Source organism: Phyllopteryx taeniolatus, chromosome 6 (assembly GCF_024500385.1).
Source record: "Phyllopteryx taeniolatus isolate TA_2022b chromosome 6, UOR_Ptae_1.2, whole genome shotgun sequence".
NCBI classification, from domain to species: Eukaryota; Metazoa; Chordata; class Actinopteri; order Syngnathiformes; family Syngnathidae; genus Phyllopteryx; species Phyllopteryx taeniolatus.
Window position 1 is genome coordinate 11186447 of NC_084507.1, and position 16537 is coordinate 11202983.

Genomic DNA, 16537 nt, shown 5'->3' on the forward strand with positions numbered 1-16537 from the left:
GGGGTGTGGGAAGAAACCGGAGTACCCGGAGAAAACCCACGCAGGCACGGGGAGAACATGCAAACTCCACACAGGCGGGGCCGGGGATTGAACCCAGGTCCTCAGAACTGTGAGGCTGAGGCTCTAACCAGTCGGCCACCGTGCCGCTGAGCGGGACATAGTTTAAGCTAATTTGCAACGTTTGAGAGTGGAGAGAATGGCTTGATTTTTCTCCATTTTGAAGCCTCATTTTGTAGACTTTATTTTTATTATTATTATTATTATTCAAATTTGGCAGGGTTATTAACAACACTTATCTCTGTGGTATGTCAAATTTAGAAGACATTTTCAATTTACAGGGACTTTAGAGAAAATGTGGTCATTGTGTAAAAAGGTGATATCTTTTTTTAATCATGATGCCAAATAAACACAGCTGTTACCATTTGACATTGCATTAAAAACAACAATGATGATCTGTGAAATCTGCTGGGATATTTTTAATTTCCAGAGAGCAGCCGAGCAATGTGGTTATTCTCATGCACAACCATTACAGCCACGTGAGAGGGCTGGAAAGAGGAAGGAAAAAGGGGCGTGGAAGGGGTGGTCATCTGTTGGCCGAGGTCTGTGTCTGTGCGTGTGTGAGACTGTCATCACTGTCAAACATTAGAGTGCTTATCAAGGGTGTGAGAGGAGAACAACAGCGGAGAAGGAGTGGGTTTCTCTGTGCGACCATCAACCCTGTCAAACAATGGAGCTTGGAAAGAACAGCGAGGTATGACAGTGTTTAACACTTTTGTCATGGTTATGGGTTAATTTCCCCAACGGACTAATTTCGTGTGCGACGAGCAAATTGTTCACTGTCTTCCTCTGACAGGAGCCAGACATGGATGAGAAGGACAACTTGGAGAAGAACCTAAAAGATATTTATTTGAAGTAATACTCTTTGTTCGAATAAAAACAGTTAAATTAGTTTACATTTTAAACAACTGGAAAGCAATTAGACTGATGGTTTCCCATTTGACCGATAGTGATCACAAAGATGAGGGGGGCAAAGGTAAAAAGAAGAAAGAAAAAAAAGAAAAGTTACCCATGGTTGGTGCCATTGAACTGGTAAGTTCTCTGTCTCTGTATACAATTACAGTGGTGCCTTGAGATACAAGTCGTATTCATTCCGTGACCATGCTCGTAACTCAAAACATGTGTATCTCAAATCATCGTGTCCCATTGAGGTGAATGGAAATGCAGTTAATCTGTTCCAGACTTACCCACAAACACAACAATTGTTGTAATGTATATTTTAATGTTGAAAAATAGCATTCCATAATACACTACTGAAATTTATAAATCCATGCAGTAATGCTATAAGTAACTAGAATTTAAAAGAATTAAACAGTTTTTGTCACACTGCACCATTTGAATGGCCATTGTGCTACTCTTTAAGGTGTGCCAACCTTGGCGCAGTATAAGACAGACAGCTATATACTTTTCATTAAGATGCCTTAACGCCTCTGACCTCATCAGTACGGCACTAATATTAGTCACTCTTCGCAGAGGATAACGAATAAAATGTATGACCATAAATACTGTTATATTCTGTGCCTACATGTGTTTCTCCACCGTTTGTGTTCAATCCGTTGCTTAAAAGGTTATAACACCACAGCATAGATGTTATTTAGCGTTAGCATTAAGCTAGCGGACTGAAAGTCTAAGCTATGTGGTAGTTTTAAACATAGATATGAAGACTAGATACGCCAGCGCACTGTTCGAGTCCGGCTAACCGGCCTTCCTTCGTGGCGGCCATGTTGGAGAGGTCGAGGTTCCCATCACAGTCAGTCCATGGACATTGAAATTGTCGTAACTTGCTCAGTTCTCAACCGATTTTCATGAGGTTTACTTTTTTGTCAACACCAAAGCGTGTGCTATCAATACATAACATTTTGAAAAAAAGCCCCAAAAATATTTTCACCTGTGCAAGCATACTCCCAGTTTTCTTTTCGTAATTGAACTGCGTTGTACACAACCATATGCAGCACAACGTACCGTCTTTTTGTTTTCTTTCCGTCCACACACATGAGCTGTCGACTTTGACCCTCATAGCTTAGCGTCGCCGTAAGCATGCAGCTCAAAAGGGGCGTGTCGTATCTACCTATGCATAGCTATGGCTTTAAATACAAAATGTGTAATTCACTTTGTTTAATGTTTAGTTTTACAGTAAACTTCAATAAATACATAAATGGCACTAAACAGCTTTAAGCCTCTTCTTTTAAAGAATTGTACCCCGCTTCTCGCCCGAAGTCAGCTGAGATACACGCCAGTATACCCGCGGCCCGAGTGAGGATAAATGGTTCAGAAGATGGATGAATGTTCATTATTTGGCAAAATGCTACTATTGTGAAGTGAGTTGAGTTCGCTGCCACAGCACTTGTATCCCAAGTTTGCGTTTTCAAGTCAAAGCAAAAAAATCAGCCCAACAACAGCTCGTATCTCAAAAAAATCTGTCAGTCACTCTTGTCTCAAGGCACCACTCTATTGTTCTTTTACAGCTCCTCATATGTCTTGAAATGGTTTGAAAAAGATTGGTGCGAGTCATTTGACAATTGCAAGCTCTGCCTTCTTAAAGCAATCTCCTCATTTTCCTGTGTGCACAGTTCAGGTTCGCAGATGCCAAAGACATTGCGCTGCTCTTCTTCGGGACCCTGATGTCGATGATCCACGGGGTAGTAATGCCTCTTATGTTAGTTGTGTTTGGGGATATGACGGACAGCCTTGTATCGAATGCTGCACTTGGTTACCTCAACACCAGCAACCCTAGTGAGTTCACAGAAACGGTCATAGATACCTGACTGAAATAATAGACTATTACAACATTTTGTTTTATATTTTCAGACATCACTTTTCCAAACAGCACCATGCAGGCAGACATGACCAGGTAAGCGTAAGATGAAACCTGATAAGATACAGCTGGCAAAGTAGGCTTTTCTGATCCTAGTAATCCCATTCCAGCTTTGCCATCTACTACTCCATCCTAGGGGCCATTGTGCTGGTGGCTGCCTACATGCAGGTTGCTTTCTTTACCTTGTCAGCTGGACGACAGGTTAAGCGCATCCGTAAGTGTTTCTTCCACAGTATCATGCGACAGGACATCGGCTGGTTTGATGTCAATGAGACTGGAGAGCTCAACACTCGTCTTACAGAGTTAGTAACATGCACTCACTGGCCTCTTCATTAGGTATACCCTCACAATAATAATGAGTTCCAATATTTCTTATCATCAGAGTTCAAATGGGCTCAGCTGTTAAACTCTTTAATGCACAATTGTGAACAATATTGACTATGAACTGAGATAATTCCACTTATGTACTGTATGTGGCGGCACGGTGACCGACTGGTTAGAGCGTCTGCCTCACAGTTCTGAGGTCCCGGGGTTCAATCCCCGGCCCCGCCTGTGTGGAGTTTGCATGTTCTCTCCGTGCCTGCGTGGGTTTTCTCCGGGCACTCCGGTTTCCTCCCACATCCCAAAAACATGCATGGTAGGTTAATTGAAGACTCTAAATTGCCCGTAGGTGTGAATGTGAGTGCGAATGGTTGTTTGTTTATATGTGCCTTGTGATTGGCTGGCAACCAGTTCAGGGTGTACCCCGCCTCCTGCCCGATGATAGCTGGGATAGGCGCCAGCACGCCCGCGACCCTAGTGAGGAGAAGCGGCTCAGAAAATGGATGGATGTACTGTATGTTTCTTTCGAGGGGAAAATGGCAGGTGTCCATTTGTCCTAAGTCGATGATGCAATGTCATGGCAGAAAAGTATACATATTTTGTAATTTTGCTTACTCTTAAGTTTAGTAGGTTAATTTACTAAGCAACTCTGAAATAGCACTGATGCCATTTTTGCAGTGTTAGATAACACTGGTCAACAAAAAAATATTTTTGGGGGCTGACTCAGGACAATTTCGATCTCCTGAATCTAAATATCACATTGGTTTTGCTCAATCAGGTCAACCTTTTGAATTATGGCCACATGTTTTTATTTACATGTGCAGGTATTTTCGCTTATGGGGTTCGAATAAACAGAGGTTCATGCATTGAATTTTGAACAATGATGACATAACATTAAATTTACATTGACTTACTTTTATCAGTGTCAACTATACAATTGACAGTAAGCAAAGTTTGTAAACTGATTAAAACTCATTCACTGCCATTGACGGCTGTTGAATTCAAATATCCATGTTGACATGGAGGCCTGACAGTGAATGAGCATTCACTGCCAGGCCTCCATGTCAACATGGATATTTGAATTCAACAGCCGTCAATGGCAGTGAATGAGTTTTAATAAACTGGTAACAACTTGTCATAAAAACCTGAGAAATGGATGTCATTTTCATATTCAGTGATGCAATTGTCCTAAATTTAGTTGGAAAAAAAAAGACAATATACGCAAATATTTGTTTTATAACCCAGTGTAATTGATTGACATTTGTATCTGCATGGACAGTGATGTCTATAAAATCCAAGAGGGCATTGGAGACAAGGTGGCTATGTTGATCCAGTCCTGCAGCACCTTCATCACATCCGTCGTCATTGGTTTAAGCAAAGGATGGAAGCTCACTCTCGTCATCCTGGCCATCAGCCCCTTGCTAGTTGTCATGGCCGGAGTTTTCAGTAAGGTAAGCTTGCCTTTTGTCAACCCTGTCCAGCTTTCAACTTGAAAAGCAAGCCTCTTATCGCTGAGCTCATACTGTAGGTCTCTCTTTAGGTGCTAGCCTCATTCACTTCTAGAGAACAAACTGCTTATGCCAAAGCAGGTGCTGTGGCAGAGGAGGTGCTTTCTGCCATCAGGACTGTGTTTGCATTCAGTGGTCAACAGAGAGAAATCGGGAGGTTTGTGCAAACATCTACGTTCATATAATGTCATAAATTTGTAGAGGTGTGGAGCTTATGGTTTTAGTACAATGGGTTACAGGTGTAGTAGACTTGTGCAAGTTCATGTTATATAGGAGAATGGCGTCTAATGTGCTTCACAAAATATATGCAATCAACGTGGAAGGAAGGCTGTAATACTGTAGCAAAACACTGATGCAAATCCTGTACTCAGGGAAAAGGAGAGTATTAGGATCCTCTGAAACCTACCAACCAGATTTTTTTTGTTTTTTACGAGATATTTTCTCGTTTTTGTCTATGCAATAGGATTCAATAATCACCTGGATTTCCACATTTGTTTTGTCTATGCGCTATCTCGCAGGTATCATAAGAACTTGGAAGACGCCAAGAATCTGGGAATAAAGAAGGCAATAAGCTCAAACATTGCAATGGGCTCCACCTTCTTATTGATCTACCTATCTTATGCTCTGGCCTTCTGGTACGGAAGCACGCTCATTTTGAGTAGAGAGTACACCATTGGGATTGTACTTACGGTGAGTAGAGGCATGAAGACCTCAACTATCAAACATGCGCAAACCAAATAGAAGTTTCAAGCTAACAATAAATGTTTGTGTCTTAAGGTTTTTTTCGCTGTGATCATTGGAGCGTTCGCCTTGGGGCAGACCTCACCTAACGTCCAGTCCTTTTCCAGTGCCCGAGGAGCTGCACACAAAGTGTACAGCATTATTGATAATGTAAGGAAATCTACTTTCTCCTTTTTTCACATTCAGAGGCACCACATTTTTTTTTCTGTCAGTTTATATTAGTGAATGTGAATCAAGTGTATTCTGGCGCTCCAGGTTGCAGCTTTGCTACAGCCTACAACCTAGAGCCTTGAACGAGAGGCTGGAATTTGCTCTAATTGGAGCACCCACTGTTTGAGTGCATATTAGTGTGATCTACAATGACTAAATTGAGGTGTCATCTGACTTCAACATACAGTATTAACCCAAATTTACATAATCAGCATTCAGCAATGTGACTTGCTTGGGTTAAACTACTTAATTTACAACACATGCCAAATACTTGCTAGCTTCAGACTCTTACCAGTTACAAATTAAGTCACCTTAAAGTGGACGATTCATTTTGATAATCGTACGGTATCTTCTTTAATCTGTGCTAAGAAATTTAAAACAACCTCTGACAACAATGAGCTTGTTTGTGTGGACGTATTCCAAGCAAAGCGGCTAGCTGTATAAATAAACATGATCTTTGTTCAAAACTCTCTGTCCAACCTGCAGAGCAGACAGTCTTCCTCACATTGTCTGTTTAGCCTTTGATAAGCATCAGTCCTTTGGACCCGCTGTGACCAGACTTCCAACCACAACTGAGCTCAAAAGGCATCCAGTCATATACTCCATTGTTTTTGAGCATGACTGTATTGTCTATTCTATGTATTTGTCTAAAAAATATATATAATTTGCCCCGATTCTGGAATTTAGAAAATATAAATAATTTTGGTAATCCCAGGAAAGGTTTAGTCGGATTTCATGTCAGACTGCCAAGAAAAAAAAAAAGCATGTGTCTTTTTATTCAATCAATCTCGGGACCTCCCTGGGTCCTGGGTGGTCGGTGGCATCCCCCTGGTTTGTTGGGGCGCCTGCTGGACGCCATTTCCAATAAACATCAAATTAATTTAAAAAATATATTACAAATTGAGCAGAGGGAGTATTTGAAATTCCCCTGTTGCACAAAGGCATACAGATTCACCACTCTGCGAGGCCATGCAGTTGAACAGGACAGGTTTAAAAAAACAAAAAAACAATCACAGCTAAAAATATTGGCACTCCAGGTGTGACAATATTTTTGAGCATGACTGTCAATGAAGCAATTTACTCTACAGAAACCAAGGATCGACAGCTATTCGGAGAGCGGCTTCAAGCCTGACTCAATTACTGGGAACTTGGAGTTCAAGAACATCCACTTTAACTACCCCTCAAGGCCAGAAGTCAAAGTAAGATCCTGACTGACATACTGTAGTTTAACTTAATCTAACAGATAAACACAGCTACATATTCATACTCCTTTCCATAATTGCCATCATTTGCAGGTATTAAACCACATGTCCCTGAGTGTGAAGAGTGGACAGACCATCGCCTTAGTGGGAAGCAGTGGCTGTGGTAAAAGCACCACTATCCAGCTGTTGCAGAGGTTCTACGATCCTCAGGCAGGATCTGTATGTACCCATTTCACTCAAAAGATAAATTCAGTCATTTAGACATACAGTACACATACAATAGTGTTGAATCACAAAAGCATCCACGCCTCCTTTATTCTTTCACCACAGTCAAAAACATTTAAGAATCCTCTTGTTTCCCTCTTTGTAGGTATCTGTTGATGGTCATGACATCCGTTCTCTCAACATTTGCTACTTGCGAAAGATGATTGGCGTGGTGAGTCAAGAGCCCGTCCTTTTTGCCACCACCATATCGGAGAACATCCGATACGGCCGAACTGATGTGACGCAACAGGAGATAGAGCAAGCTGCCAAAGAGGCAAACGCTTACGACTTCATCATGAACCTTCCTGATGTATGACTCTATTCAGAACTTCTACATTACAAACAACTTTGTCTGCCACTTGCCAGTTATGATATTGTTGTTTTTGAGCAGAAGTTTGAGACGCTGGTCGGGGACCGAGGGACTCAGTTGAGTGGAGGTCAGAAGCAGAGAATTGCAATTGCTCGGGCACTAGTCCGTAACCCCAAAATCCTTCTGCTGGATGAAGCAACGTCTGCTCTTGATGCTGAGAGTGAGACTATTGTGCAGGCTGCACTCGACAAGGTACAAACTCACACAGTGTAACATTGCTTGGGTTTGTACTAGCAGGGTTGATAAAGGGTACATTACTTGCCAGCAATGTTATAATGATCTGCATTTATAAAGACCTGAAAAACGCTCTAATATGCATGCAAGTAGTTGGCGATGCCTTTCTAAAAAAGAATTTGCAACAACTGCTGGTCCTAACTTCCTTTTGAAAACCATTCATCTGCACATGGGTCGGTTTAGAATGTCTACCCTTTTCTGGGAAAGTGTTGCAAAGTCAGCCCTGTGATGTGCAATTGCTGTTCTGGTTCTAATATACTCATTTCTGCCGATGTCTCTGTGACCTTCAGGATTTACTCAGCCGGTTTGCAGCGGGAATGACAATCAGCACCTCCAAAGGAGGTCATGGTCCTCAGTTGGAACAGGGCTGATTGTGCCCTTTGGGCCCGTAGTGAAGTCCGACTTTCCGTGGAAGAGTTTAAGTATCTCAGGGTCTTTTCACAAGCGAACATTCCTGCGCATATCGATAACTGGATATGTGCAGCATCTGCAGTGATGCGGTACTGGACTGACACAGTGAGGAGAGCTGCGCCTAGACAGTGAAGCTCTAAATACACTGATTGATCTACATTCACAGCCTCGCCTATGGCCACAGGCTTTCAGTCACACAACACAAAGGACGCCAATACGAGTTTCTTAAACAGGGTGGCCCAGCTCACACTTAGAGATTGGAATAATGGAGCTCCTAAACCTGAGAGAATCAGAGTAGTAGAGAAAATCTAGGCTTCACCCGCTGGCATAGTTGTCCTTCCGACCCAGTTTGCATTATCATGATCGTATCAGCATAAATGTCTGTGAATAATCTCATTCATTCAGGTCATTTCATTCTCATGGCATTGAATCGATCACAACTGGACGAAAGGACTACATACAATGCCGTCCTTTCGTCCATTCCAAAGAAACTCAATAATTCTGCCTCCAGCAAACAGCGCGGCCTCCTTGACCGTTAGGTAACTCCACGACCACTTTACAACTGAATGGAATGTCAATAAGGGAGTTTCCTCCCCTTTTTTTGCATTCCAAAGTAATAATTCCATATGTGGTGTGGGGTATGCCTCTAAGTTGGAGCAAAAATTGGTGTTTTCTACACAACACTGGCAAGTGCATCCTAACTAAGCTTTGTTACATGAAATGATGAAGCCTGCTCGGATGAGAGGCGAAACATCTTGTAAGACAAGCAGAACAGTCGAGTTGCGATTGATTCAATGCTAGTATCAGAATAAAGCTCAGAACTCCAGGATGGAGATAGACTGAAGTTGATGCATTACCTTACATAAACTTCTCTTTCTAACATCAAACCTTTCTGTCATTTATGCAGGTCAGACTGGGTCGTACCACCTTAATTGTGGCTCATCGTCTTTCAACTATCAGAAACGCTGATATCATTGCTGGCTTCCAAAATGGAGCAGTTGTCGAGCTGGGGACTCATAGCCAACTGATGGAAAAACAGGGTGTTTACCATACACTAGTCACTATGCAGGTAACACTAGCACAAAACACACAGGAGACAATCTAGGATCAAAACAATCAGTTTACGCTCATCTCCATTCTGCAGACATTTCAGAAAACCAGCGATGAGGAGAAGGATGACGAGCAGGTTGAAATGAGCCCAGTAGACAAAAGTATCTCTGACTCACCTTTATTTAGGAGGAGGTCTACAAAACCTTCTTCATTTGTTGGTTCAGAGGGCAAAAAAGAAGACAAAGAAAAGTTGGGTGATGGCAATGATACAACGGAGGAGGTAAGACTGGTGCTTGATACATCTGAGTCTCCTAGGCAAAGAATAAAGCGGATGCATGATTCAGCTCTTTTTCCTTATTTACTGCAGGATGAAAAAGTTCCCCCGGTGTCGTTTTTCAAAGTCATGCATTTCAACCTTCCTGAGTGGCCTTACATTCTCGTTGGAACCATCTGTGCTTCAATTAATGGCGCGATGCAGCCTCTATTTGCTGTCATCTTCTCCAAGATCATCACTGTAGGATTTTTTTTTATTTTTTTGAATCTTTATTTTGGTGGTAAATTGTTGGAAAGTGATGTTTTAAAATGGGAGTTTTTTAAGGAAGTTAATCGGTCTTATCTTTCCAACTTTCAGGTGTTTGCTGAGCCTGATTTAAATGTTGTTCAACAGAAATCTTTATATTTCTCCCTTATGTTTGTTGCTATTGGAGCTGTATCTTTTTTCACCATGTTTCTACAGGTATGCATCACACACATGCGTGTTCCATTGTGACAGTATTTGCCAATTGTGTAAAGAAAAATTAATAGTGTCAAGAGACCAGAATGTCATTCACCTTAAAGTTTCTCAATGAGAGTTCATATTTAACTGCAGTGATATCAATGTTCTTGTGTCTGTCACCTTTTACAGGGTTTCTGCTTTGGCAAATCTGGAGAGATCCTGACTATGAAACTGAGACTTGCAGCTTTCAAGGCCATGATGAGACAAGTAAGTGGAACAATTCGTTATCGTTCAATTTTATCTAAAGGTTTTGTTACTAATCTGACTGAGTAAATATGTGCCTTCAGTATTTGGTCGCTGCAGATCAGGTTACGATGTTACATGTAGGCATACTGAGTGACATCAAACTGGAACAAGTCAAAATACAGCGGAAAAATGCACACACAAGTCATGAAATCCCACCTGCATTTCAAAAAACTAATTTTTTCTTTTTTTTTTTTTTTTTGCTCAAAAAAGTGGAGATGTCAGGGGAAAATAGAAAAAAAAAACTGGATTGTAGTCAGTTTCCTCAAACTCAAAACAATAACATTGGATCTAAACAGAAACTTGCTTACTTTAGGACCTCGGCTGGTTTGATGACCACAAAAACAGTGTTGGAGCACTCACAACAAGGCTGGCCACAGATGCTGCTCAAGTACAAGGAGTAAGTCATTCTCTCACTCAGGAATGCAAACATATTTTACCATATTGGGAATCACCTTTCCCCTCTGCTTAGGCTACGGGAGTACGTCTGGCCACATTGGTCCAGAATGTGGCCAACATGGGTACCGGTCTGATTCTTTCCTTTGTGTACGGCTGGGAGCTGACCCTGCTCATATTGTCGGTGGTTCCTGTCATGGCAGTGGCTGGAGCTGTGCAAATGCAGTTGCTAGGTGGGCAAGCTGCTCAGGACAAGAAGGAGCTCGAGAAGGCTGGAAAGGTGGGAATTTGGTGCAGAGTAGCTTGTCGACTTACACTGGATCAATGCAAGTTTCGGGCCACACATTACTGAATCAGTTGTTGCTCTAAAGAACTTTCTCGATGTGGTGATGGAAAGCCCATCACCACAGGAATAGAAAGAAGTGGAAGTAAGTGACGAATCATCTATCTGGCACTTGGCAGTGTGGTTAAAGAGTCAAAAAAATACACCAATCAATCAAATGGCTGGCTGGATTGTGCCCATCTTTAGGGGAGAATGGATGCTGTTATAGGGTTCTTTTTCTGGGTAGATTATTTTCCTACCAAGGCGTTTTAGACAATTCTGTTCCTCCAACCTATGTGGAAGGCTTTGCGCAATGTCAAATATACAACATTGGTGTCTTGACTAGACAAACGATCAGAATTCGAAAGCCACACTACAAAATCTTGTAAAATGTCTTCCCTGAAGAATGGAAGCTGAAGTTCAAGTTGGAAGGGGGATCAACCAGTACTCATGCCTATACATTTAGAACAGATGTTCGATACCAGGTTTTTTTCAGTGCCGAGGCCAGTACGAGTATTCACTCTTGAGTTCTGACTGATACAGAGTACCGATACCACCAGTACTTTTGATAGGTAACATTTCAATTTACACAATGCCTGATAAATTTGAACAAAGACCTTTCTTTCTGATGGACATGATGATTCGCTGATGTCTCAAGTGTAGCGCCAACTACTGGTGCAAAGGACTTAATGTCAGATTTTTTTAATTTTATTTTTTGCCTTTAATATTACTGACTGGTATCAGCTGCCTTCACGGGTGAAATAAGGACGGTATCGACTCGATACTGATACCTGGTATTAGTAGTCGCGCATTACTAAAATTTAGAATGTATTGCCAAAAATGTATATTCAGTATTATATGATAGTCATTTAGTCTCTCCAAGCCTGACCCTGAGGTATTTCATGTTGTCTCCCCAGATTGCTACAGAAGCCATAGAGAATATTCGCACTGTTGCATCCCTGACCAGAGAAGCCAAGTTTGAGTCTCTATATCATGAAAACCTCAACGTTCCATACAAGTACAAGAAACCTTTGATCCAATGTTAAAAAAATAATTGACTTTTAATTCAGAGATCTTGGTCTTGTTAACGGTTATGTTTCTCTCTTTGCAGAAATTCCCAGAAAAAGGCCCATGTATATGGTTTTACCTTTGCATTTTCCCAGGCCATGATCTACTTTGCTTATGCAGGATGTTTCCGCTTTGGAGCTTGGCTCATTGACCAAAGGCGAATGGATGTTGAGGGAGTATACCTGTGAGTCTTTTACTGGGTTCACCGTAGATAAGTCCAACATTCACGTGGTTTGTGCTTAACGATAAAGCAGACAAAATCCCAAAAGATATTTATGAGCGGTCTATATATTTTAATCATTTACCACAAGTGAACGTGATCAGGTTCTAAAACATCGGCTTTATGGTCACACCCAAGAACTGTGCTCCTCCTTTCTTATTCCAACTTTTGCACAGAGTTCAAAGTTCATCGCATTGATCTTATGTAGAAACTAAACAATATTTCTATCATTAGAAATAAACACACACCGTCGAGCCTCAACAGTATGACCACTTACACAGTCTGAGATGTAACAAGAGCTGTCTGAAAAATTCTGCTTTTAAAAAGGTAAAAAGTTTAAAGTGTCGATCAAAACTCAGCTTTATTATATTTGTAACATTTTTTAATACTGCTCTTGTATCGGCTCTCTTTAGATTGTGTAGGTGCTTACGAATCAAAATAAATCAACATTGAATCTAATATTATCTCTCCCAGAGTTATTTCGGCAGTTCTGTATGGCGCTATGGCACTCGGAGAAGCCAATTCCTTCACTCCAAACTATGCAAAGGCCAAAATCTCCGCTGCACACCTGATTATGCTTTTGAACACAGAGCCTGCTATTGATAATCTGTCAGAGGATGGAGAGTCACTGGTATGCAACACAAAATCCTATATGCTTACTGTTTTTGTTCACAGACATATTGATTGACCATTCCCTTCCCCTCTGTCTCCGTACTTCAATCTCCAGGACCAATTTGATGGCAATGTGCGCTTCGAGGATGTTAAGTTTAACTATCCCTCACGCCCTGATGTACCCGTCCTCCGAGGACTGAATCTGAAGGTGAGCAAAGGAGAGACACTGGCCCTAGTAGGAAGCAGCGGCTGTGGAAAAAGCACCACCATCCAGCTTCTGGAGAGGTTCTATGACACCACGCAAGGGAACGTGGTGAGAAGACACACACGCAATTCGATCCTGCCTCTTCACCTACTCTCTGTGAGCTAAGGGTTAGTGTTTTTATAGCTGCTTAACTGCACTCCGCTGATAAGACCTTGGACCACAAAATTTACTCGATGGCTGTTTGAGTTCATTCTGATAGAATTACCGTTGCTGCGGAGAGACAAAACATTGTACATATCACTTGCAAGCTCAGTCCTGATTTCAAGGCCTTTGTGGGAACAAGATTTCGAAGCGCTCAGATTTGCTTGCTCCAATTTATGTCACCACTTTACAGAACTGTGGACTTGAATCTTTGCAGTTTAAATTTTGCCCAAATAATGTGCTTCTTGCTTGAAAGTTATGTATTGGCATTTGAAACAAACGACTGGCCTAATGTGAGACTTAGTTAAAATTAGTTTCTTTTTGCTTGGTCCAAACAGCCTCGGTTTGCCTAAGATGGGTAAGAAACTATGACTTCACCTTTCGTTCTGTTTGGGCCTTGATTGAGACTGACCAAATTGCGATGGCCTTGCTCATAACCTCTATAGAGCAAATAAATAATGATTAGGACATTGCACTTCTTTGACCAAATAACAGCTCCTTTTTCTTAAGACTTTGTACTTTGACATTTTAGATTTGATCGGGATGTTTTGGCCTAACTTGTAATTTGATAGATGCTTTATTAAAGGCGATATATCTACTCATCAAATTACAAGGTAGGCCAAAATTTCCCAAATCAAATCTTCAGTAAGCTCCAAATTACTTTAGGCTTGCACGGGTCTTGGTTGTCTTGCTCCAAACCTGGACCACATCATTTCAGTTTTGTTCGAGACTTCACCTCAATGACTTGATTCTCACCTTTGTGATTTTTGTCTTCCAGGTGATTGATTCCAAGAGTGTGAAAGAGCTGAATATCCACTGGCTGAGGTCTCAGATAGGTATTGTGTCCCAGGAGCCTGTGCTCTTTGACTGCAGCTTGGCCGAAAATATTGCCTACGGAGACAACAGCCGTCCTGTAACAATAGAAGAGATTAAGGCTGCTGCGGAGAAAGCCAATATTCACAGCTTCATAGAAAAGTTGCCGAAGGTGAAGACATTCATATCAAGCAGCTGTTTTCCTGATCGAAACTCACACTGTCATCTTGTCTTAATCAAACCATTTAGAAAATATTGTCATTAGATTTGTGTGAAATTTTAATAATGAGGCAAAAGAAAGGTATCCAATGCCTTGAAACATATAGCCTAATGATTTTGGTAAATTGCAGTGTGCTATGGACTGACTTTGACTTTGTTTGCTGGAGCAGAAGTACGACACTCAAGCAGGCGATAAGGGGACCCAGCTGTCTGGTGGTCAGAAACAACGAATAGCCATAGCCCGAGCCATCCTTCGTAACCCCAAACTGTTGCTTCTGGATGAGGCCACGTCTGCACTCGACACTGAGAGTGAGAAGGTGAGTTTTTTTTCTTCTCATGGGGAATTGCTCCACATTTGGCTGTCTGATGTACATCCACATTGAATTTTGTCCTCCCAATTTGTGCTTGATCCAGGTAGTGCAAGAGGCGTTGGACAAAGCTAGCCAGGGCAGGACGTGTATCATTGTAGCCCACCGTCTGTCCACCATCCAAAACGCAGACCGCATCGCTGTCTTTCAGGGAGGGGTGGTGGTTGAACAAGGGACGCACCAGCAGCTGCTAGCCAAAAAGGGAGTCTATCACATGCTGGTCACCACTCAGATGGGCCATGGGAGGGAATGAGTGAATCACTTTTTTCACATCTACTAATACAAATTTAGTATTCTTCTTTTAGTGAAGTAGTGAGTGATTGAATGTACTACCTCAGTATCTCCATGAGTCCTTTGGCCCACCACACATTTATTATGCTCAGTATCACACATGTTGCCTACATGTTTCCTTGCGCCTCATTTATAATATTCAAACATTAAATTAAAGTGGGTAGGTTTAAATAGTTCTCCAAAGAATGTATTAAAATTGTTTTTTTTCTACCTTTTACATTGTTTTAAATAATGTACTGCCAGCCTTGTATGTATTTTGTTTGTTTATGTTGTGGGCACAAAGTACTTCAGAGAACTAACATTAACAACACGCTGTATCGCATCTGTCACTGCACATATACTACTGAAGTAACGCAATAGATTGATAAGATTTTGATTTTTTACATAGTATCTCATAAGATAGATTGGAAGTTTTATTGAATATGAATGCATAAAGTTGGGCATTTCTTTGTACAAGTAAAATGTAATTCCAATGTATTTGATTAAAGATTTTTATTCAGTTCACACTGGTGGTCTATGCAAACACAGCAAGGCTAAAGAAAACCGAACACTGTCATACTGGGTTAGCCGCAGGGTAGGGGATGCTGGCTTTGCTGATTGGTAACTCACAGTTGACTTTGCCTAACAGTTGACTTTGCCTAACTAAAATATTCACACAGAATTAGTAGGAGAGTACATGGATGGATGTTGTGCGGTGTGGTGGTTGTCACTACTAGCCAGGAGCCGCCAGAGTCAACATTAACAACATGCACATACAGTACTGCAAGTAGAAGTCAACCATTCTTTTGTTTGCTGCGATCTATCAAAAACTACGAGTAAAGCACTTGAGTCTATCCCAGTTTAAACAGACAATTTTTCAAACTTAAACTTAGAATCTTAAACCCCATTTTTACTCTTTGGCTTTCCACTCTGCATGAGACTGCACCTGTTTTAGTGTTTCATTGTTTTGAACTTGTTCTAATTGTTTTACACCTGTTTAATTTTTATGTGTACAGCACTTAGTTTCAGCTTTGGTTGTTTTTAAAGAGCTTAAATGAAGTTGAGTTGCAAATAAATACACACACACACCTATGAGCAATACAGTAGTCGTACCCAGTAGTACAAAAACATTTACACTACCTGCATAAAATGAATGGAAGAAAGCAATGATTGTTGGCGAGCTGGAGGACATAAACGCATGCACATTAAAACAATGTCCACACAATTCATTTTTGGACTGCCTTCTACTGGCCAAATGGTCAAAAACAGTAGCATCATAGATGGTGGGGGGAGGGGGATTCATTCTGTCAGTAGGAGAGAAAAAAAAATAATAATAATCACAAAATATACTTTTAATTTCTCACAATAGAATAGCATTTAAATTTACCGGTAACAGTAATATTTTAGTAGTAATCTGTCAACAGCAAATTACAGAATGATAATAAAAAAAACTACCAGAGATGCAGGTAACTATCGGTCTCTAAGGAGTCAAACAACTCCAGTGATCCTTGAATGCCGTCTTTAACCGCCACACTGTCTCCCGTGCCTTGCTGACAGTGAAGAACCCATGTTTTAACCTTGGGCCCAACAGGCCATTGTCATTAAGAGACTCATTCTTCACCATATCTGTGCCGTCTTGCCG

The 16537-nt window shown here is 41.3% G+C and overlaps 1 protein-coding gene across 2 annotated transcripts; it reads left to right on the top strand.

Moving 5' to 3' along the window:
- Positions 1-203: 203 nt before the first annotated feature.
- On the top strand, positions 204-15420 carry LOC133479896 (ATP-dependent translocase ABCB1-like). 2 transcript variants are annotated; one of them, XM_061777423.1, is made up of 28 exons: positions 286-751; positions 854-912; positions 1008-1089; positions 2628-2790; positions 2866-2908; positions 2983-3174; positions 4473-4644; positions 4734-4858; positions 5220-5391; positions 5479-5592; positions 6741-6851; positions 6948-7073; positions 7225-7428; positions 7510-7680; positions 9041-9202; positions 9278-9463; positions 9551-9697; positions 9815-9919; positions 10088-10165; positions 10518-10601; positions 10674-10877; positions 11837-11937; positions 12031-12171; positions 12682-12838; positions 12935-13132; positions 14004-14210; positions 14428-14574; positions 14672-15420. In XM_061777423.1, the coding sequence occupies exons 1-28, from the start codon at positions 728-730 to the stop codon at positions 14876-14878; spliced, it is 3882 nt and encodes a 1293-aa protein (XP_061633407.1). In that variant the 5' UTR covers positions 286-727; the 3' UTR covers positions 14879-15420. The 2 variants fall into 2 exon arrangements, with proteins under 2 accessions (XP_061633408.1, XP_061633407.1); XM_061777424.1 differs by lacking the exons at positions 9041-9202; positions 9278-9463; positions 9551-9697; ... (9 more) ...; positions 14428-14574; positions 14672-15420 and adding an exon at positions 8013-9029 and having other exon boundaries at positions 204-751.
- The last annotated feature ends 1117 nt before the right edge of the window (positions 15421-16537 follow it).

What these genes read in the sequence shown, in the direction of transcription:
- LOC133479896 (XM_061777423.1), top strand. Translation starts at nt 728, where the DNA reads ATGGAGCTTGGAAAGAACAGCGAG. An exon ending in TGTACAGCATTATTGATAAT is followed by an intron (nt 5,593 to 6,740) that starts GTAAGGAAATCT and finishes TTTACTCTACAG; the next exon opens with AAACCAAGGATCGACAGCTA. An exon ending in ATACACTAGTCACTATGCAG is followed by an intron (nt 9,203 to 9,277) that starts GTAACACTAGCA and finishes TCCATTCTGCAG; the next exon opens with ACATTTCAGAAAACCAGCGA.